At 40.7% G+C, this 22,865-nt stretch overlaps 1 protein-coding gene across 1 annotated transcript in view; it reads left to right on the top strand.

Annotated features, from left to right (window-relative positions):
- Positions 1-22,865, top strand: part of aff2 (AF4/FMR2 family, member 2) — a 140,251-nt gene that overhangs the window by 29,360 nt on the left and 88,026 nt on the right. Inside the window, exons 2-3 of the mRNA XM_030765815.1 lie at positions 9,741-9,861; positions 17,913-18,812. Coding sequence (XP_030621675.1) covers positions 9,741-9,861; positions 17,913-18,812 — 1,021 coding nt within the window. The remainder of the gene's footprint in view (positions 1-9,740; positions 9,862-17,912; positions 18,813-22,865) is intronic.

Raw genomic sequence — 22,865 nt, 5'->3', positions numbered from 1 at the left:
GAAACAAATGGATATTTGGATACAGGTGGTAAGTATCTTGTGATGGAACATCTCGTGATGTGAATTTATTTGTTATCATGGCTTACTTATTATAAACTTGCATCTGACAAATTAGTGTGACCTTTCTGTCATGTTTAAAATGTTTAGAATTTTTACGTTAAATTATATTTGTAAGAGGTTTTGGACTGTGATTATATTGCAGTCCAAAAAGTGCAAAGTGTTCTCCTGATTTGTCAAGGTCTTCCAAATATATTTGCTCTGGTAATAATTCACAAACTGTGGTAGTTTCTGCTAGCATGTAATTAGTATACTCTGGCAAATGTTCAACTTGTCTCTTTTATTGGCCTCGCCTGCATATATCATTTTGATTGGGAAGAGGGTGATTGATGCTGTTAGTGTTTATTGGTTGGTTTTGTTCCAGTCCTGCTGCAAGCTCTGCTTGTCCAGATTAGTGTGTCAGCCTCTTTTTTTTGTCCTCTGCGTTACCAAAATAAACCAATTGGAGAACATTAGTACTCTCTTCAGTTGCTCTGCTCCGTCAGTGTCATTGTCAAAGTGTCCAGTCTGTTAGATAAGTGTCCCCATAGACCTTTATCAGGGTTCATGCAGGGCCCCATACACAGAACAAGCATTTAGGTCAGAGTTCCACTTGCCCTGCTGATTATGTTTTTAGGAAGAATGTTTGGATATTGAGCATGATCAAGTACCATTCCACCATAATACGGGAAGCACTCGACAGAAACACTTCACAGGCGTAGAGAGGGTATCAGGATTGTGACTGGAATACAGGGGTAACTCTTTAATATGCAAAAATAAACAGTGACTCAAAAGCCCTTCATAACTACAGCCATTCAAGTCCATTATTGCTAATTTAATGAATAAACATGCATCATTTGCTCATGTAGTTGTCAGGAGTGCACAATTCTCGGGCCACACCGTGCCACAGCACATTGTAATCTGTGTCATTTGCCTATGGCAGGCTCCTTGCTGACAGTGAAAGTGAAAAATGGCTGGAGCTCCTCAGCATATTTATGCGTGTCGATAGGAGCCTGTAGACTAATAAGAGAGTGGCAGTAGCCCCCGCTGCTCGCGAAGCAATATCCTCCTGTGGTGCTTGGCCTCTCTCAGGGGACATCTCTTTAAAGGACGGCAGAAAAAAAAAAAAAAAAGACCGGCGTACTGCCCTCAGAAGTTCCAGCACTATCTACCCCTCAAAGCTTCTGATTACCCCAGCTCCCCTTTTAATGGAAACGTTTCCACTCCCAGTCTAGCAGGAGAAAATGATGTAGTTTACACAGAGTGGGGGGTGTAAGGAGGGGTGAATTAGTTGCCTTTGAACAATACAAAGCACAGTGTGCAGCATGGAGAAAAGCGTGAAACACATCTTTTGTTTGTCTGAGAGAGAAAGTATGTGATCATACAGTATGTGATCTGTCCCATCACTTACGAGGACCATGAGCCAAGCTAGAGTGTCCTTATTGTCATTTCTCATTTTTCTCCTTTTGTGTGTATGTGCATTGGGAGTAGGGGTGTAGAGTGTGTATAAATGTGTGTATCACATAGACATTTTGCAATCAATACCCTCCACGTGTGAGTGCGCTATAGAGAGAAAAATCCTGTCACCGCAGGTATCTCTTTTGTTCCAGTTTTTCTACTGGGATTACTGTGTGTCTGTGCCAGTTTAATGAAATGTACAATATCAAGAGTGTGAATGAGATGAAATGACAGAGAAAATGGTGTTATGTGTCTGGCCTCTTTCTGTGTGTTTTTCCATTATCTCTGCAATGGCAGCCTCTGATTGATGAGCAAGTGGCAGTATCACCTTGATACTGAGGTCAAAAAGCTCTCTCGTATTATGAAGACTGTGAAGATACACACAGTGTTCAGGAGCAGAGGAGCAACTTCAGATGAATTTGGTGCCGCTGATGTCTATCGTGTGACTGAAAAAACGACAGTCAAGTATTTGCACATTTTAAAACCTGTCCTTTTGTTTCCCTTTATGACTAAAAAAGAAAGACTCACTTTAGGATATGATTACCTTAATACTTACATAATTATTTTCGTTGGCTTGATATTTGTAGTTTTTATTCTTTTCCTCTCCTTCTTTTTAGGACCCTGACCGAGCCCTCTGTGAAATATGCAATATCACAAATTACAGCTTACACTTAAGTTTATATACTTGCAAAATGTATACATAGTAATGTGAGATATCTGGCACTCTTCTTTTTCTGTTCGCATGACACTCTAACAATGTAATTCTTTAATGTGGGATGATTCTCTCAAAGGAAACATGGATATTTGCTGGTGCTGAAATGTCAGCTGGGACTGGAGTGGCTGTGTTCACGCCTGTGAAACTGATTAAGAGCTGTTAGCAGTGCGTGTCTAGCTGCTGAGCACTGACGGAAGGGATCTGAATGTTGTCACGCTGGGGAAGAGTTTCTAGGCGGCACACGCACACACGCACACACGCAAGCGCACACACACACATACACACACACCCACTGTGGAGATTGTTATGCTGCTGTGATTTTCCCCCCTTATCTTCATTTTGCAGTTTGAGCATAATTCACGTATTGTACTGTATACTTTCCATATACGTCTTAAAAGTTTCCACAGGCTATTCTTCAGCAGGCTCGTAGCCTGCCATATTTCTGTTATTAATTGATTTGATCTGTGTAAGAAGACTTGTTCAGGAGCGGCTAATTCCTGCATAAACTACAATATGTAATCAATGTTTACAAAGTACAAAAATATACCTGTCAGGAAGAAAGGACATGTAGATTTTTTCAAGACTAGTTGTTTGCATCCATACGTATGGACTTTTAGCCATGTTGAAAACATCATTCTTAATGGTTATTCATTGTATCAAAACTAAATGTTTCTAAGTAAGTTGTAACTGACTAATGATTTGTGCAAAGAAATCACGCTATTTTTACATCAAATAATTTTATCAACAGTATGAGGCCAACTGAAATGAATCAACAGTATGAGGCAAGTGAAATGAAATCCTATAATGATGTAATGTTTGTCCCAAGACCATTACAACCAAGTAGGGGAAGAATATTATTCTCACATATGGATGTTGAGGCCCCAGAAGTTCATTATTTTTGAAGTTAATTTGGATTTGTGTGTGCTTCACATTTTTGCCTGTATAACAGAAAAAAAGAATGTTAGGGCCTGAGGTTTCATTTCCAATGCTATGCATTGGAACCAGAGATCAAAGGCAGCTTCCTCATTTAAGTCAACCACCACTGTTCCCTGATGGAGACCATGGTCCCTGGCTTCCCTCCACCAATGGGAGCAGCTAGATTAATAGAATTCTCTCTGTCTGTCTGTCGGTCTCTTTCTCCTCTCTCTCTCTCTCTCTCACTGTGAGAGCAGAGCTGGATTGTAGATGACTTCATAGCTCTCTACATTGTAACGCCGTGTGAGTAAATCCATTGTGAGGGTATCACAAGAAAGTCTAATGAATGTTGTAAATGTTGCTGTGTTATGAAAACAAGGATGAAGTTTTATTTTTATACAAGAATATCCAAACATGCTTAAGACCTGTAAAGACCTGTTTTCTACCCAGTGCAAACAAGAATAGTGTGTCATAAAAATCAGAGAATAATTGCAGCCATGGCCTTTGTCTCTGCATTTTGCATGAGGTTTTGTAGAGACACGTGTGTGAGTGTGTTTGTGTTTGTGGATGGTGATGTCATTGTGGTAGTCTAGACATGACTAAAGCCACACTTGTTTTTTTCTGCTCTAGCGGCTTTGTGTATTTATGTTTGAGGAGGGCGCCAGTATCCATATCAACCTGATGGGGCTGAACACCCTGATCACACTGCAGAGACAGCATGTGGTTTGGACTTGACCTGTTTTGAGACAAGCATTAAGTCCTCACAGTTTTCACATGGTGTGGTAAACCTGATCCTCATCTCCGCTAGGTTGTAGAGGAAAAACATCAGCAACATCTCAGCAAAGTCTTAGTGTGCTAATAGAGCACATGACTTAGTCCAATAAATACACAAACCATAGCATGTGCGTGCAGTATATCTCAGGAATGAAAGGAGTGAGAGAATGAGAAGGAACAACCTCAACACACAACCAAATCACTAATATGAATTACAGATGGAGAGCAACAGTGGGGCTCCATCTATGTAAGTCTATCTTGCTCCCCTGACCACAGTGCTCTGCCTGGCTGTTGATGTACTATGACAGCATGGCTGGTACTCTGGAGAAAGAATTATCATTATTAAGCACGTTTACGTGGACAATCGCGCTAAACTGCAGGAGCTCAAAAAAAACAAGGGAAAAAGTAATTATGATCCCAGCACAGTCAATGCAATTTGCAGTCTTAACAGGAACAATTTCATCGTAATGCAAATTTGAACAGCATCTTATTAAAGACAGCTGACTGGACCTTGAATAGCGTACAGTCAGACCTATTTTAAAATTGTGCCTCAATTAAAAGCTTTTGGGTTTGGAAATGAAGATGAGCTTCTTCTTAAGAGACTTGTATTAATAGCTTCATTCTTCTTTGTTTGTTGCCTTTAAAATAATCTGAAAAATATACCAGCTTTAGAGGAGAGCAAATGCAATTGTTTATGTATATATGATGCAGTTAGCCTTTGTGTCACTGGTACTGCTAAATATTGAGCTTAATATTTTCACCAACAACTATAACTGATGCTACTGTTGATGAATTGTTAACACCGAGTTACGATAAATCATCATTCGTGTTATTCTTGAGCTGGGATAATGACCATTTTGAAGCAGGCTGAATGTTAACGAAGTGTCACTGTTAAAGATGTTATTTATGAAATCTACAGTAACTGAGATCGAATTTCACTTTTCTTTCAGGTGATGTGTTTTAAGCTATATGGTTTTATCCTCTCATATTATTCATATTGCTGTATTTCTCAGTTTCCTCTCAAAAGACACTATGGATTAACACACTGTGGTTCCCACATTATGGATTAGAGCCTGTCAACCCTCTGCCTTTTTACATTCCATCAGAGCCTCTGTCATCACAGTCTTAAGTAGTTCCAAGCTGCCTTTACCTGACCGACAGGTCAAGGGTTAAAAAGCTCTCAGCTCTTCTCCCGAACCTCATGCAGATCAGGCAACTGATTTTCAGCTTTGTTGTAAATGTTTTAGAATATAATTAAGGAATTTGATGCAGTGATTCTAATTGTTTTCTTAAGCAATTATATTTAAAGCACAAGTACGAGCAAATAGGATCCAAAGACTTGTGTATGCTTTGTGGCTGTCACTGTGATATGACTGTCTGTGCATGTATTTTCTTACAGCCCAGACATGCAGATTGGGAAAGCACAATCCTTAAATCAAAATCAGGGGAACTCCTATTAAAAATATTAAGAGCCATTTAAAATTTTATACCACAAGCTGTCATGTTTAGCTGTAGATTAGCAATTGCATCCTATTTGAGGTAAATTCCTGCTAATGTGAATGTGAAATATGAAACATGAAAAAGACATTAGTCTGAAGTCATATCCCATTAAGGGATAATCGACATGCAGCTGCTGTAATTTCCCATTCTGATTACTCTGAATGCTGAATGCCTTATGTGATGTTTTTGAACGTACCGTGCATAGATTTGTTTGTACCATCTGACAACGTGGAAAATTGCCATCCACTTTACTTTCCTTACATGTATTGTGTCCCCCAGGTTAGCTGTAGAGCCCTGTTTTCTCTGTTTAATTCTCTGAGTACAAGGCAGTGATTCTGTTGTGTATGGACACTGAGATGATAGGAGGTTTGTCTGCTAAATTGGGTCAAAATCTGGAAGTATGCCTGGGCTCCTTGTGAAATATTCATGGCATGACATTTCGGATATAGTGCACTTGTAGACATTCTCCCTAACTGGAAAACACATTTAATCACCGACCTCTTGTTATGTTAGTTGTAACAATGAAGAACAGGAAAAAGAAACGGAGATATATATTTATGTATGTGTGTGTGTGTGTGTGTGTGTGTGTGTGTGTGTATGTGTGTGTGTGTGTGTGTGTGTGTGTGTGTGAGAGAGAGAGAGAGAGAGAGAGAGAGGAACAGAAATTTTATAGACTAAATATACTATGCAGCATTTTAGCAATGGCAAATTGCTACCTACCACAGTCTAAGAAGCAATGAGAGACAATTTATTGGTGGTGGTGGTGGGGGGGGACTATTCAGATTGTAGTAGCAACAGAGGGAGGAGAGGCTTAGAAGCCTGCTGTAGCCTCCTTTGTGTGGCCAGCAATTCAGTAGTAATATGGGATGGCTGCGAGTGTGAGTGCAAACAAAGGCTTCCTTGTCGAAATGGAACAAATCCCCAGGGGAGTGGTGTCAGGGGCCGGGTTGATAACTGGCACCTGGCAATTACTTCCAGTGCGAGTCATTAATCTGAGAGGCTCTTCTGTTCCAACAAGACGGTCATGCCACCACCTTGCCCCACTCCCCTAAAGATAGGGCTCTGCCTAATGTGGGCATTTATGCTACCTGTGGTGCTGGTACTAGACATGCTAGCCTGGAGGAATGTCATGTAGCCTCTAGTGCTAATTAAAAATTTAGCGGTGCGGTAGCTCCTTCTGTATATTGCAAGCAGTGTGTACAGACTGTTGTTTCTTATCCTTTGGTTAATGTATCATTTAATGGCACCTCTGCGCTGCTGGCATTATTTAATGGCATCACTTGTGCTGCTGGCGTTTTTATGGTTATCTGCAGGAATTGTTATTATGGCATTTTAGCTTCATGTGTTCACAGTGTTTTCAGTTATTTTGAAGATACATCATTCATATACAGTTGACAATGAAAGCCTTATAGGTCAGATGGTTATACATGTCAAATGATCAATGTTCAAAACTCCTTTATGCCAGTATTTTTTCTTGTCACATATCGCTATTCACTTTAAAGCATGAACTACAAGGAGAGGATGATGTCATTTTTAGAAATATGTGCAGCTAGAACATTCATACATAAAGAAACAGATATTAAACAGAATCAATTTCCACAAAGGAAACTGGGGGAAAAAGAGAAAAAAGAAAAGGAAGCTTTGCTTTTAGTTCTCCCTCAGGCATAGGCTGTCACCCACTCATCTGAACCTTTGGCATTCTCCTGACGAACTGTGCCTATCTTCCAACCATCAGTGCCACTCAGCTGGTGAGAAATCAAGAATTAAATGAGCAGGGATCTTCAGATTGGCTTTGGCATCCTTAATGGGCAAGATAAGCAGGTCCATATAATTATAATCCGCCAAAATAATTGTAACAAGAGACTAAATGCTTAGCTGTACTTTTAATTAGCCAGTGCTTCAAATTAATAATTGCCCGCTTAAATCAGAAATCAGCGACTGTTGTGGTGGCAGCTAAAGTCTAATAATGGTGGCACTCACCACTTATTATATCTATCTCTGGGAAGCCTTCACAGGAGGTTCCACAGAGAGAGAGAGAGAGAGAGAGAGAGAGAGAGAGAGAGAGAGAGAGAGAACAAATCAGTCCGTTTGGTTATCTTCCAAATGCAGTGCAGCTGAACTAAGATTAAATTCATTCGGTTTACTGTGGATATCACTGTTCATTTTTTTTAATGTGATGAAAAGGAGGAGGGGAGTGGGAAATGGGGGAGGGGAGCTGGTGGAATGGGGCATTGTGCCGAATGAGGAGAAGAGCAGAAAAGGAGGGGTACAGGGAAACTGTCAAAGCCACATTTTGCGAGGAATATAATCATCAACACACACTAACAGGCACGCATACGCATGAGCACACACACACACACACACTCACACACACACACACACACACACACACACACACAGTGAGAAACAGAGTGAGACAGAATCTGTCCACCCATTGACCTGACAAGGATGAGAGTGGTACAACCTTGAGGACATTTGCACCTTGATTTTGCCTTAGTTTCTTAATTACCAAACCTGAGTGCCACATCCCCTGTGCACAGTATTGCATGAAAAGCATGATGCAGTGTCAGGGGACTGCTGTGCCTCAGAGCCAGTGCTGACAGCTGTAAATTTGATCTATCGGCCTGTCAGGTCGCTCTGTCAGATGTGTGCTCTACTCTGACATAAAGATAACTGACATCTTGCTGTCATTACAGCAAGGGAGCTGCCGTCAATCTCAAGCTGTATTTATTCTCCTTTCTTTGCCTGTTATTTTTTCTCACCGTTTGAAGATGCTTCTGTCACCTCCAGACCAGATCTCGTTTTTCTCACCTGGTCTCTCCCCTTTCTGGAATAATTTGGTGATGGATTAAACACTTTAGAAGAAGCCATAGGACCCTGAGGGATGTTTGTGAAAAGCAAGGGCAGATTGAAGACAAACTGATTCCAGCTCTTTGCTGTGGACCCCTATCTATCATTGCCAGTTGCAAAATGGTTGTTTGTTGCTCAGAGAATGTCTGTGTCTTACACGTCTCAGTCAAATATTTACTTGAGATATTTAAGGTTCACACTACATATTTATAATTATTATTCAGATTATACAGACATGTTCTGGGTGTGTTTTCTTGTTTCTCCTTCACTGTCTTTATCTACCACGAATAAAAATAGTTGATGTTAAGAATGGTTGACGTTAAGAAGGAAATATCGATAAACAGAAAATTGATAAGCCACAACCACCAGGACAAAGCTCAGAGAAGGTCATAATAGCGAATGGGTATTAGGATCAGCCTCTGTTTTGTACCGCTGGGCAAAAGTAAAAAAAAAAAAAAAGCAAAATAAAAAAAAAAAAAGAAAACAATCTCTGTGGCTGCTTCTCTGTAGTTGGTCTGTGACACCACAACCCCTGAGGATGACCATAGGCCACAGAGGGAAAAATCCCTCATTTCTGTCACATCTCAGCAGTGCAGACACCTCCCTGGAGACCACTGCTGATGCTAATGCCCAACTCCAGCATTACAAGGAGGCTTGTACTAACCCGAGGGGTAGGCACCTCACTGTGGGAGGAACAACAGCAAAGGAATGTGGGACATTATGCTAATGGGAGTGCTACTGCTCTAATCAGCCCTTGTTGGCCCGACGATGGCCCTGGGGCCAGGCCACTGTTAACTCTCTTCTACATTGACAAAACACAAACGACAGTATTTCGCTTGTGTACTTATTATTCAGCATGTTGCCTGCTCCACTCGCCATCACTGACCAAACAATCAAGGAACAGGCAAGGAAAACTAAATAGAGAAGACTGAAATGGAACATGGTTTTGTAAGTCATATGTCTTTTCTAAAGGGTAATTCTGATTCTGGAAAAAAACAACAACAAAAAAAAGCAACAGTAACAGTACTTTTTTGCTGCGGTTTCAAGGCATTTTGCTGAGTGTTTTACCATATTCATTTTTACTTGATGTTGAGTGATGTTAGCCTTTGTTTCAACTGTGTGTGAATTTGCTGTAACACCACTCTGTACTGATTGCCATTTGACATCACTGAAATCTGAATAAATGCTCCCACGGGCTCAATCCTCTCTTGCGGCCTCTCCTCCAGTGCCTCCCCCTGGCAGTGCCCGTGTTTTCCTGTAAGAGCATTTGTGCGCCAATCCAGTTATTTTATCTCTGCGGCTGTAGAGCTGTCATCTGCTTAGTGTCAGCTTGGGCCTATTAGACAGATAAGGGCTTCCCTCAAATCTCTCAGAGGCAGGGCTTTTGCCATTCATTTCTCGCATGCCAGCTCAAATCACGCTTACCGTCCTCTCTCTCTCTCTCTCTCTCTCTCTCTCTCTCTCTCTCTCTCTCATTGTCTTGTCTTTGCAGTCATTACGAGCAGGACCGCAGTGCACTCAAAAAAAAGGAATGGGAGCGGCGGACACAGGAAGTGCAGCAGGATGAAGATTTGTTCTCATCTGGCTTTAATCTTTTTGGGGAGCCCTACAAGGTAAGGCTCAGGAGAGGTGGTTCAATCAGGACCCCGACTCCCTCATCTCAGCACTGGGCATAACCCATCAATGGCTGTGGGAGTTGTTAAATAATGAATAAGTGCAGAAGCCCAGCATAGTAGTTTTTTTTTTTTTCTCATTTTCTCTCCTTTATCCTTAACTAACACCTCTCTAACCCTGCATGTTTATCATTACAATTACAGTAATTGCCAAAAAGACAGATAACACCCATACATCCAGGGTATAATTTTAGTAGTATAGCCTACCTTTAAATGTGTTAAGTGTATATCTCCACCTGTGACCTTGTTCTTGGAGTGCAATTTCTGAATGCTATTTCAAAAACTGTAGATTCAGTGAAAAGTTGTTGTTTTTTTTTACAAACAAATTTATTTGTTTGTTTATTTATTTATTTATACATTTTTTGGCTTTAGAATATATTCAAATATCTTTTTTTTATTTTGGCTTTTTGGCTTTGGTGTACTGATGATCTAATGTTGAGTGAGTATGTTTGCTTGTAGTGTGTTTATATGATTCTGTGAGTCATTTTGGCATTATTGAAAGAAGGGAAGCAAAGCATTAATTACCAGATTGCATTTAGGCATTAGCATGTAACAGACTCATAGCAGAAATTTGTGTCAAATTTGTGTGCTGACATAACTTCTTTGCCAAATTATAACAGTTGAAACACCCATGTTCTTCCATTGCAATAGGTCTGAATGATGGTTTGCTTAAGTCAAAGTAACCATATGTTCAAAAGAACAAATCATTACATGGAGCCCCCCATGACCCCTGTTTCTCCCAACTCTGAAATTTGATCTGTCGCTTTGGCTAGCTTTGTGCAGGTGACATGACAAATCACAGTTGAGAGCATGTGTAAGAGAGGAGCTAATTTCTGTCGATACTGGAGGCTTCTGATGCACATGGGCAGAGAGAGCTTGATCAATGTGCACCCTTCTCTCTGAGGGCCGCTGCTTTCTACATTCCTGAGAATTCCAGTGAGCACCAAAAGCTGAAGAACTGTCTCTTTTTCCCAGAATGCTTTATTTCTGCTCAAAGACTAAGGATTTTCTATCTGAGTACCTGCAACAATCCAGTACGCCTTCTTGTTTTGTCACAAAGCTTTCATGGGCATGTGGTTGACATATCATGTTCTGACATCTTCTGGCAGCAGACTTAACAGTTTAGAACAGATTTTAGGACTTATTCAGACTTCTCTTATACCCATTTCTATTATCATTGGCTAGAGTCAGAGGGAACTGTATAGCATTTCATTCATTTTTACAGCAAATTTAGCAAAAAAAAAGACATATGTAACAAAGAATTTTCACAGTGGAACACATACAGATAATACACAGAATGTTTATAGGGTATTTCCACTCCATATCTTATGTAATTAGGGTAGTCAAGACTCTTAATCAGATAATCAAATAAAAATCTATTGTAATACAGGATTTGTAATTCACTGCAAAGGGAATATCCCTGCCAGTCCATGTTGCTAATTCAGTCATAAATAACGTTCAGACATCAGAGCATGCCTCTAAACATTAGTGTTTCAAGAGAGGCGTGCTTTTCAAGAAAATGAGGGCCTGGAACTTGTCTATCACTTCCCACAGAGTGGCAATCGTGGAAAAGATGCAGCGTTGCCTTTCTCTTTGAAGGCTAATTACAGTTCCTGCAAGACAAGGCCTCTCTCTCTCTCTCTCTCTCTCTCTCTCTCTCTCTCTCTCTCTCTCTCTCTCTTTCTCTCCCTCCCCCTCTCTGCCTCCCCCTCCTTCCTCGCTCCTCTCTGCCAGCCTTTCAGCACACAGCGGCGCTCTCTAATCAGCACGGCACATGCCATTTATCTTCATCTGGCCATGAGCTTTTCCTCTTAGCCTCTGAAATTAGTCTCTCCTCGAACATCAGAGTGTGCTGTTAAAAAAAAAAAAAATCTGCCTTTACAAAAAACAAAAAGAAAAAAATGGGTCACTGCCAGTGATATGAATGTTGTGATGTCAAGTGTTGTGAAGAGTTGTGTAGGAATATATTGTTGTCACAAATAGATTTCCTTAGATTGAAAGTAGTTTGGTTGAGGTGAAGCTCCATACATGAAGAAGTTGTATTAGAACAGGAAAGACGTGCTTAAATTGAATGCAGACTTCAAGGCCACACACTGGCGTAGGATTTGAGAACATGTGACATTTGACAGTGCCACTTTCTTATGCGCTACTGTTTGATAGATGAATGACGTTCTCTTGAGGTCGTTCCAGTTGTCATAAAAATGGACAGGTGTTTCAGTGAGAACACTTTCCACGCAGCGATGGTAAATAAAGGCCTAGGCCGTTTTGGACAGAGTTTGGGTGCTCGTGCTCTGTCACCCAGTCACGTGTTGGGATGGCTTGTTGGAATGTGCTGTTCAAGCATTCTTCACAGACCTAGCTGCCAGCTGCAATAAGTTTTTTAAATGATGTATTCTTCTTTTAACTCATGGGTTCAGTGAGTTACACATACCATAATGTTCAGCAAGAAAGAAAAAAAAGGGGGGGAGAGAGAGAGAGAGAGAGAGAGAGAGAGAGAGAGAGAGAAACAAAAAGGCAAAAAAGTTAAATGGAAGAATTTAATATACCAAGATGAAATGAAGAAATCATATTTGTGTTTTCGCGTGATTAGAGAAATTATTAGACTGTTATGAAAGCAATGTGAGAAGAGCATCCAGTACATTAGAAATGCTGTAATCTGTAAATCGAAGTGAAAATCTTGACATTCTTTTTTTTTCCTCACTAAGGGTCCGTTAAAATTGCATAATCCTAGATGTTGAGCATCCTCTTTCTAGATATAACCTTAATACAGAGTTTCTCTGAAAGGCCTTTCTGCAATATGATCCCCCAGAAAAAGCAGGAATTGAGTATTTCCCCTTTTTTTTCCAGAGTGACACTTTTTTGTAGCCCCCTTTCCACTCATCTAAGGCTGCTATTAGCTAATCCCCTTAAATCCTGTTTAATGGAACTGTGCCGTTAACAGCTATTTGGGACTAATTTACTGGCTCCCAGCTCGCCTGGCACCTTCAAAGCAGCTCAAGTGCTACTGTACTTCTCACTGCCAGTGGTCTGTTCCAGAGGTCCAGCTGTCCCACCCTTGCCTTTTGGACAGCTTTTTTTTTTTTTTTTTTTTCTTGCACTGGTTTATTTTTTTTTTTTAAGGTTTTGTAAAACTGCTGAAGGTCAGTGTGCTGGACCACAACCAACACTTTTTGTAACAGTTGAGTCTCAGAGAGACTTTTATTCAAGCCCTCAAAGCAAATAGTCCCAAATTATCTACCACCACGAGCAACTTGCTGAGTCAAGAGCTATGGAGTATTTGAAAAGATATAAATCTATGTATTCTGTCTTCCAGTTGGTTCTCTGTAAATATGTTTTGGTGTTACCCATCACTCAGTTTATGTTTTATTCATTGGAACTGTTGCTGAGAAGGGCCTGTGTCAGTGGGAATGAAAGGATTTTTATAAAGTCCAAACATTTAGTCTATGGAGGCTCAGGAAGTCTTCTGATATAGGTTAGTGCTTGGATTTTTGTTCTGCTTCAGTTTCTTTGTCTGTCTATTGTTTTCTTCCTTTATTTATCCCGATTCTGTTCTTTCAGATGTTTATAAACGAGTACTGTGACCTTCATTAAACTTGTGAGCTTTTAGCAGTTTTTTTTTCTTTGTCTTTTTCAGAACAATAATGTAAATGTTTAATTTCTCAGGCAGTGCAAGTGTGTAGTTGATTACCTTGGATGCATTACGGCATGTTTTGCTTGTTCTTGCTTCCCCCTCGGTCGTCAACTCTCTATTGATTTCAGCTGATGTGTGGTAGGAGTTTGCTCATTTGGCCCTGTATCGATATCCTTTATCCGGAACCATTAATGGATATGCAGGCCCTTGCTGTTTTGTGTTCTTTTGCTGTGGCTACCCAGGGAGAATAAGAGTACAGACACAAATATTGAATTATTGGCGATTGGCCCTCCGAAAACTACTGTCTGTCTTTCAGCAAGAAACCTTTGCCATTCTTTCGGTTTCTCGGTTGAAAGCATTTTGGTAGCTTTCCCCTAAAATGTTAGACACATTGGCACTTTTATTACCTTTCAGCCGTCTTTTCAGGCCACGGGGCAGAGTCTGCTTTGCTTGTGGCACAAGAGCACAAGGTCCTTTTGTGAATACTGCCAATGCCTTGTCTTGGACTGAGGACAAGGCAGAGCGCGCACACACACACACACACACACACACACACACACACTTGCAAGTACGCACGCTCACACAAACACATCATACATCAGCATCAGCAGCCAGATATTGACTGCATTTCTCAGTAGTAACACAAATCGGCTTTAAAAAGATAAAGCGAAAACAAAAACAGCAAACATAATCAACAGTTCGATAGCAAGCCCAAGGTAAATAGCCGATGTGCTAAAATATTACTGGAATGCACAAGCAGAATGGTATGAGATCCTCAGTAAGGTGAATCCTTAAATAGAGTTTCTTCAATGAAAAAAAAAAAAAAAAAGAAAAGAAAAAAGAAAATTCTCTGCTAAACTCTTTATTCATAATTTGTCACTACAGTGCTGTATGCTAGTTATGCATAACTGCAGTGTCTTGTCTGAGAATGTAATTTGCTGATTTGTTTTGTGGACCCTCTTTACAGTCATTGGCAAGTACACTGTGTACGAGTGCAAGTTCTGTGACAGAGCAGCGATGAGGGTCATGATTGAAAACAAAAGAGCCTTTTAGAGCTGCTGTGTCTGTTTAGAGTGGTATCACCCAAATGTCCTGACCCTGCACATCCCCAGTGCCCTGACACAAAGTGTTTCTTTAATATTCACCCCATTAAAATGCCTTTCTCCTCCCCATACCACCCAAACAACTCACTCATACATTCACAGAAGCACACACAATTACTCTGAAATACCTCACACACTCACACACACACACACACACACACACACACACATACACACACACACACACACATCCACTCTCAAAGCAAGACAAGTACACTCAGGCACTCACACACATTAACAGAGGAAAACACACACACTCACACACACACACACACACATACACACGCACACGCACACATACACACACAGGCACGAGCTTGTGCACGTGCCCGTACACACACACACTCACACATTTGCCGAGCTGTTTCTCAGGAAAAAATGGTCGTTGACGAGAAACCAGCTGCTTTCTTCTGGATGAGTCATTTTTCTCACTAATGCCTTTCACATTTACCTTGAGAAACCCCAACATAAAGAAAATCTTGTCTGCTCTACTCCTCCACGAAATACCATCTTTCATGATTTAAGAAATTACATATTTGTAAAGAGTTATTGCAAGCTTTTAGTGAGGCTCCTGAAGTTTTTTTTTTTAAGAAAGGGCATCTAAGAGTGCAGTGGTAAAGTGTAGGAACGTAGGCGACCGTCTTGCACTGTGAGACAGGAGGTGAGGATGGGGAGAGGCGGAGTAAGGCTTATCATTCTGCTCTGAAGCCTCTGCTGAAGAATCTCCTCCACAACCATGCCATTTGGGAGATGGGATCAGATGACACCATAAGACAGTCATGATCTGTATTTTCTATAAAAGAACATAATTTAATTTCAATCATATAAATTCGACACACATTGTGGATTTTTCTTGTGTTTCAGTAATTTGTACAAGATGTTTTAGGTTTCATAATGTTCATTTAATCTAGGGGGGGGAGATGTATTTTACATGGTGTACAAGCAAATGTAGTCCATTTAAGTTTTGTTGAAATACCGCTCCATTATTACAGAGTTAAATGTCTGAATAGCAAAGCAAAATTTGCCACTAATTTGTGGAATAATGTATTCCAGAATTTACCAACTTAAAACAGGGAAAACAGGATTTGTCACTGCATGTGTGTACTTATCTTAATCAGCCCGGTAATGAATCATTGTACCTTTTCTGAACAGTCAGTTGGCTTTCCACAATTGCTTTATTCATATTTTATGAACAACCTGTAGAAATAAAATGCTCTGGATGGAAAGAGTATTGAAAGTTTTCTGACATTTTTCACCTTGCTCTTGGCTTGGTTCAGACCTGCAGAATGTGGTCTTGGCAGTGGCTCAGTTTCTCATGCGCTAGTTTGGGTGTCTACTCACAGAAGGACCCTTTGTGCCTGCTCCCTGATGGATTTTCTCTCACACTGCTTGACAGCATCTGGGAGGTTCACCCATTCCCTTTCTCAACTACTCCCTCACTATCAAGACCAGTGCCCCATAACTAGTGGGCTAGTGCATAGTGTCCCCGGTATCTAGAGTCCTCTGAAATGCTCCTCTTAAAAAACTCAGATTTCCAGTGTGTCTGTCTATCTATGGGATAACAGGGTGTATTATGGTGATGGTGAGAATCTGCTGTCCTTTAGATGAATACTGCTTCTTTGTGTATTGATCCAAGTTTTTATTCTCTGTCACAGCACGATCAGATAATTCATAAAAAGAAGACTTGTGTTTACAGTCTAGGTTTTTCATTGGAATATAATGCCACATCACACTCTAGGCTGCATTTTTACAAACAGAGACGTTTTATCATTCTTTGTTACTGTCTGCAACATGGTATTATAAACTGGTAGAGATTATTTTCCTGGTGTGACTCAGGATTGACTTCAACTCTAATAAATCCTAGAACAACAACCACATAGATATTAGATTTAGTCTTTAGGAGATCAGAATTTGGAATTAGTCAAGAGACCTAGAGAATCCTGACTTGGCCTATTTTGGTGTCTGGGGTCAGATGTTAACTGCCCAGCGAATAGTTCCTTCACCACAATAATAGCCTCTCACGCTTTGCGTTTGCCCTGGATCATTTACCATTATTTGTTTATTGACTTTTATTTTGTCACAGCTGCATACAGGAGCATTAACATTTTAGAGGAGTACGGACTTATTAATGTGGTAATTATGTGCAAAATGAATGGAGCATGCTAATAGATTTATCAGCATTCTTTCCAAGCTTGAGAATAATGCACCCTTAATTGCATCAGTGGACAGAGGGCAGTGGGCATGCATTCCCTCATATATTGTTTGAATGTCTTCATATTTGCCGTGCCTTAAATCAGCCGTATTGCTCCGCAGTGTAATTGATGTTAGATTTACACCTTTGAATTAGATTGTTGTACTGCAGGTTCTCAAATTGAGGCAAGTGCAAGCAGGATGAATAGATTAGTGAAGGGCTAAACATTAAGCAGAATGTGGCTTATTATGTAAATAATCAGTGGGGGGTGGTTTTGTATGTGTCTCTTCTGAGAGAAGCTGTAGAAACTAATGATGTGCAGCACGGCCTAAAAGAAAACAATTATAACATCAAGGGCCTCTTGTTACTGGAAAAAGCCGACTTAAAGCCATGGAGTAATTCCTTGGTAAGAGAGCATGATCTCCTTTTTCATATTAAGCAGTGTTATGTATTATAAAATCATTTAACTTTTGATGACTTTCTGCCTTGAAAATTTCTGCCTGACTATTTAAATATTTGATAGATATTAACAGATGTTTGTTGCAGAACATATACAGAATATATAGTAGTTTGCCCCTTTGGGAAGATGTTGCATTAATTGTGTCTTCTGATATTTTGGGAGAGACCCATCACTCAAAGTACATGTATGGATCTGCGCTCATGAGTATGGGTTAACATTTAAACATATCTTCTCTCTCAGACCCTTTACAGAATAATTTTACTGTGCTTTAGTATGTCTCCCTTGGATATCCTGATAAGTGAATCAGTCACGAAATAGTTCAGGAATGCTGTTGTTTAACAAGGGTATGATCTTCTATTCCACATTCTATAATTTCCCATCCAAGCTAATATTCCCTCTTTCAGTGTTTATTTGTCTCACTTACAGAGACCCGATCACTCCATGGACCTGTTGTACACACGGACAAACACACACACACACGCGCACACACACACACAGAAACTACAGACTGAGTAGGGCAGGAGGACATAATGAGAAGAGAATTAGTCAGTTTTTCTGAGGACAGTGATGAATAATTGTAATTTTCTTTGTCTTCTGTCCTTGCAGACCAACAAAGGTGATGCTCTTGCCAACCGCGTCCAGAACACTCTTGGAAATTACGACGAGATGAAGGAGCTGCTAACTAGCCATTCCAACCAGAGCCACCTGGTAGGCATCCCTAAGAACTCAGTTCCCCAGACTCCAGTTGAAAAAACTGAGCAGACCACCTTCTTCTCTGAGGCTCAGAGGGGCCGTGCTGCTCCCTCCCAGTCTGCCTCGGGGCACCATGCCACCTCTATGCCCCCCCCACAGACTTCCTCCATGTCTGGATCTTCCCTCGGACATGGGCACCAGAGCAACAAAAAGTCCCGCTCCTCAGACTGGTCCCGAGGAGGGCACGGTTCAGGCAGTGGCACCCAGACAGGGCAAGCCAACAGCCGGGGAAAGCACTCTAGTCATGAACAGGCAAATAGACATGAGCAAGAATTGTTTGTCAGCCAGTCAGATTCACACAAGGGAGACTCAAGCCCCAGCGGGGCCACCACATCATCACACTCCAGTCGAAGGCACAACCAGATCAGCAAGGGTGCTATTGTAGCCGAGCTGGGCTATAAGGACAGCGGGGCTGGCCATACAAAGTCACCCAGTGAGCAGGATACGGGCTCTCATGGCTCTAACTCGCCTGTGGCATCGACTTCACTGCTTCCCAGTGGACTCTCCACGCCGACTTTCCCCCAGGGCCTGCACTGTAAAACTAGCAGCGTGGTTCAACAGAAACCCACTGCGTATGTGCGGCCCATGGACGGCCAGGACCAGGTCCCCAACGACTCCCCAGAACTCAAACCCCCTCTGGAGATTGGGGACGGCTATACCAATGCATCTTTTGGAGGTTTGCTGGACAACAAAGGGGGCACGGCCGGGAACAAAGGCAAACTTCCAAAGCTGACTCTGCCATCATCTGGGGAGGTAGGTACAATTTTGAATTTTGCAGTCTTTGCTGGAATTCCCTGCCTTGTTATGTATTGAGCATACTTAGATCATCTTTTGGGAGTTGCATTGGAAAGTGATGTTGACCAGCTGAAACTTACCCCATTGACTTTTTTGAGACTCAGTCTGTTCTCTGTTGAAGTCTGGCAGAGAAAGGATTTGACATAATGAAGCAATTTATTAATATTCAAATGCTTAGAACCTTAGGCACCTTCATAAACATGTCATTTTATTAGAATACCCTGTCATTGTCCTAGTTTACAAAGGTATGTTTGCAGAGTTATCTAATTTTGAGTGGTCTCAAGTTCTGATTCGCAATCGCTATTTAACTGATTAGAGTGCAATAACTAGCGTACATGAACTCTTAAGATAAATCATCACAGGGTCTTAAGGCAGCAAATGTTGGGGAAAAAAAAATATTTTTATGTCAAGAAGGAGCCTATAAGCATATAAAACTGTCAAAATTCTGTTTGTATTTATCTTCCTCCCGTGGTTATTAGCACTTGAGAATGCAGACTGGTTTGCTTACTTTGAATATGAATGGTACTTTTGAGAAGTGTAGGTGGTTTTCTGTTTGCCAGGGTAAGGTGTGCTCTATGCCCAGTTTTAGAAACATGCTCTGAGTTTGTTTTGCATGATGTTATCTGTCCATAATTCCATGTTGTATTAACAAGTATGCACAATCTAACCTCTGTTGGTAGCATACATGATATTCTTTCCCGCTTTGCCTGTTTAGTGTTAGAAGACATATTTGCATTTACAGAAATGTTGATGTTTTGAGGAAAGAGAAGCAGTCATTTTAGCACAGTACTCAATGAAGTGCCCCAGATGCAGTTCAGAAGCTGAGGTGATATTTGTCATAAAACACACTGGGATTGTTTTGAAATTAAACTTTAGAGGTTAACACCATCACAGGTGTTATTTTGCCTCACCTGAGATTGCATACTTGTCATTCTGGAATATTCTTCACGCCTGAGTGATAGAACCTATTTGCATGAGCAATAGGGTAAAGAGAAACTTATAGCACTGTCTCCTTTTGTGTCTGGTCTATGAATATTGAAGATTTCCTCCCAAATGTAACTAACATGAATACAGGTAAACTAGACCAGACAGAAATATCATTACAATTGCAGTCTTTTCAGATGTAAAACAAGCAACAATGAAAAACCCTTAAATTATTATTATTTTTTTTATTATTATTTTTGGAAGGCTGTCGACATCATTAACATATTTGTTCAAACATTAAAACTATTGTTCCTACATTTACGCCATAGCAGAAACCTTGCATAGGGTCTGAATCCTCCTTGCACAAAGGGAGGAATAAAAAGGTGATGAAAGGAGTTTATCACTGGGCAAGGTTAGTTTCATCCCCCTCTGAGGACTCGACACTGAGTGTGGAGTCCTGCTGACCTGGCTCAGGGCGTGATATTTGAGCCATGTTGAAATTCATTCTCAATATGTGCTGTGTTGCCTTCTCACTGCGTTGCTGCCTGTAGTCAGTTCTAATCTCCTTTGTAAGATGAATGCATTAAGACAGCCTTGTACTGTCCTAAGAGGTGGGCCATCAGGATAGCTATAGAGGTGAAAACTCTTTTTATGTCAGCACCAATATTTAATGGATCACATGCAGGGTTCCTTCCAATTATAGTTAATAAGCAGTATCCGAATGTCATTATGTTTCATTTTGCTGTCTGCACTGTGCTAGGTTGAAAAAATATGAAATCAGACATCAAAGATCAGTTTTACTCACTTGCAAGGTAGTGTCACTTTTTTTTTGGTCAACCAGAAGTGTTCCAATGGTAAAACCTTCCATTTTGGTACGCAAGTCATATCTTTGATCTTAGCAGCCTCACTGTGGGAATGATGATTCGGACAACCCTTGAAATGTATTACACCAGTATTGAAACAAACAAACAAACAAAAAACCCACTTATTTTCAAGCCAGGATAACTGAAAGCAAAACATATTCACCTTTAGGAATGTCTAATGTAGCTCTGTTGAGCACATGTCCAGCAAACAAAACTAAGAGGAGAGACAAGTTCCACAGAGCAAGAGTCGCATATGATCGAACAGGTTGACGTACTGCCACCCAACCATAGCAAGTAAACCAGCTGTTCTCCTTCTTTGTTTCCATGGTGAAGCTGAAGGCTATCACACCCTAAATTGCACAAGAGCCCATCTCTGAGCATATGGCACACTTGCACAGTAGAGTTAAGCATGTGGCAAGAGGGAAAACCTTGGGAATTTTAATTGGCCCGATTTTGCCCTGGATGCGGTCAACTCAGTGTAAAATGGAGACGGATGTTATTGTCAAAGCAAAAGTAAGGGTGGGAGAAAAGACCCCCCATAGAGTTTGCCCCAGCTGGGATTGCACACATACCCTCCCTACTAGTGGATGAGTCACTACCTCAGTTTGGGGGTTGGGGGGGGTAGAAACAGTTTTAAGGCAGAGAAGATATTTTAAAAAGGATAAACAGTGAGGGGTTTTAAGACTTTGTTGGGGAGATAAAGAGGAAGAATGAGTGAGAGAGCCTGAGACAAAAAAAATGCAGTGAGAGAAAATACATATGGAGACGTGGAGTGTGGAGGAGATGAGGCCAAGACCGAAAATAGAGAGAGAGAGAGAGAGTATGTTGAGCTTCCCTCTTAAGACAACTCTCGGGAGAAAGGAAAACATCTTCAAGGACATTGATTTGATTTTTTTTTCTCCTGCTCTCCTTTGGTTTGTTAAAAGAGTGGATTCTGTTGAACCAACTCTCCTGGGATTTGGCTATGTTCTGTTGTGCTGGCTACTTATTATTCCAGAGCTCTTTCTCATATTTCTCTAGTGTTTCTAGCTAAGGTGTTAAATTGCCAAAGCCCTTGCTGATTGCATATCCTGACTGTTTTATGCTCTTTCACGTTTTGCAGGCATCACCTGAGTAGACAGTGCTTTATTTTACTTGCACATAAAAAATGTAAGCTCTTTAATTGCTCGTATTTTGTTGAAAAGCCAGACATGATCTCTCACATTACTATGGTTTGGTATCATTCGAACTTAATGGTATTATCTCCAAACTGTCAAACACCAGAGCTGAAACAGATGTATAGTGCCAACCTCTGAATGGGAGAAACTCGTTCCTCTTCAGTGGTATGAAATGTTGCTCCCGTCTCTCCTATGCTACCCTCTGCAAAATATTTTGACAGGTTGAGTGCGCGGTGGAGTGATAAGGCTTTGCTAAATGGCTTTGGAAGTGTCCGTTATCGTCTAGTTTATTGATCAGTGTTGGGGATGTTCAGAGATCACTGTGAAGGGCCGCCCAGGGTTTTTTATTTATTTATTTATTTATTTTTTCCAGCAGAGTGTATGAGACATTGACAGGCAGATAACGTTATTGATCCTCTCCAAAAACAGTTATTGCACCGAGCATTAGCCAGGGCTTTATGTGACTAATAGCTTTATCCCTAGCCCCTGGAAGCAGAGATTTGGCAAGACAGTATGCTGGTATGGATGTTCCTCCCTTTGAATATTGTGAGAGATAAACTGATGAATATATTCAACACAGAGAGGTTTTGCTTGTTTGCTTGTCTTTTCTTTTTTTTTCCTTCTCCGTGTAGTTATGAGGTGTTTAGGCATGCAATCAACTGTGGTGATTTAGCAGAGAAAATAATAAAAATGTTCACTCATTTCCAAATTGTTGCTGCTCTATTGTGTTTTAGCTGAGATAGGTTTGGTTACATTGCAGATTGCATTTCTTATCACAGTACAATATTTGGACACAACATAAAATATCACCCCATCTGCTTATGAATTAAATAAGATACATGAATTTTATTCCATGTACCTACCATACTCCATCATTTAGGACATACACTTTTTTAGGTCTTACTAATATGTAGAACTCCATTATTGCTCCATGCATGAGTGTTTCCAGATTTTTCTGTTGTCATTTTGGTGAGCAAACCGGAATCCTGTGAGAGGTGGTGGTTTTGGAGAGTGATGTAATTGACCTTAGGCATATAGGCAATAGAGGCAGAAATGTGTGTGTGAAG

Source organism: Chanos chanos, chromosome 2, assembly GCF_902362185.1.
Source record: "Chanos chanos chromosome 2, fChaCha1.1, whole genome shotgun sequence".
Lineage (NCBI taxonomy): Eukaryota > Metazoa > Chordata > Actinopteri > Gonorynchiformes > Chanidae > Chanos > Chanos chanos.
The sequence above is the reverse complement of the archived record's forward strand: the minus strand, read 5'-3'. Positions and strand labels throughout refer to the sequence as shown.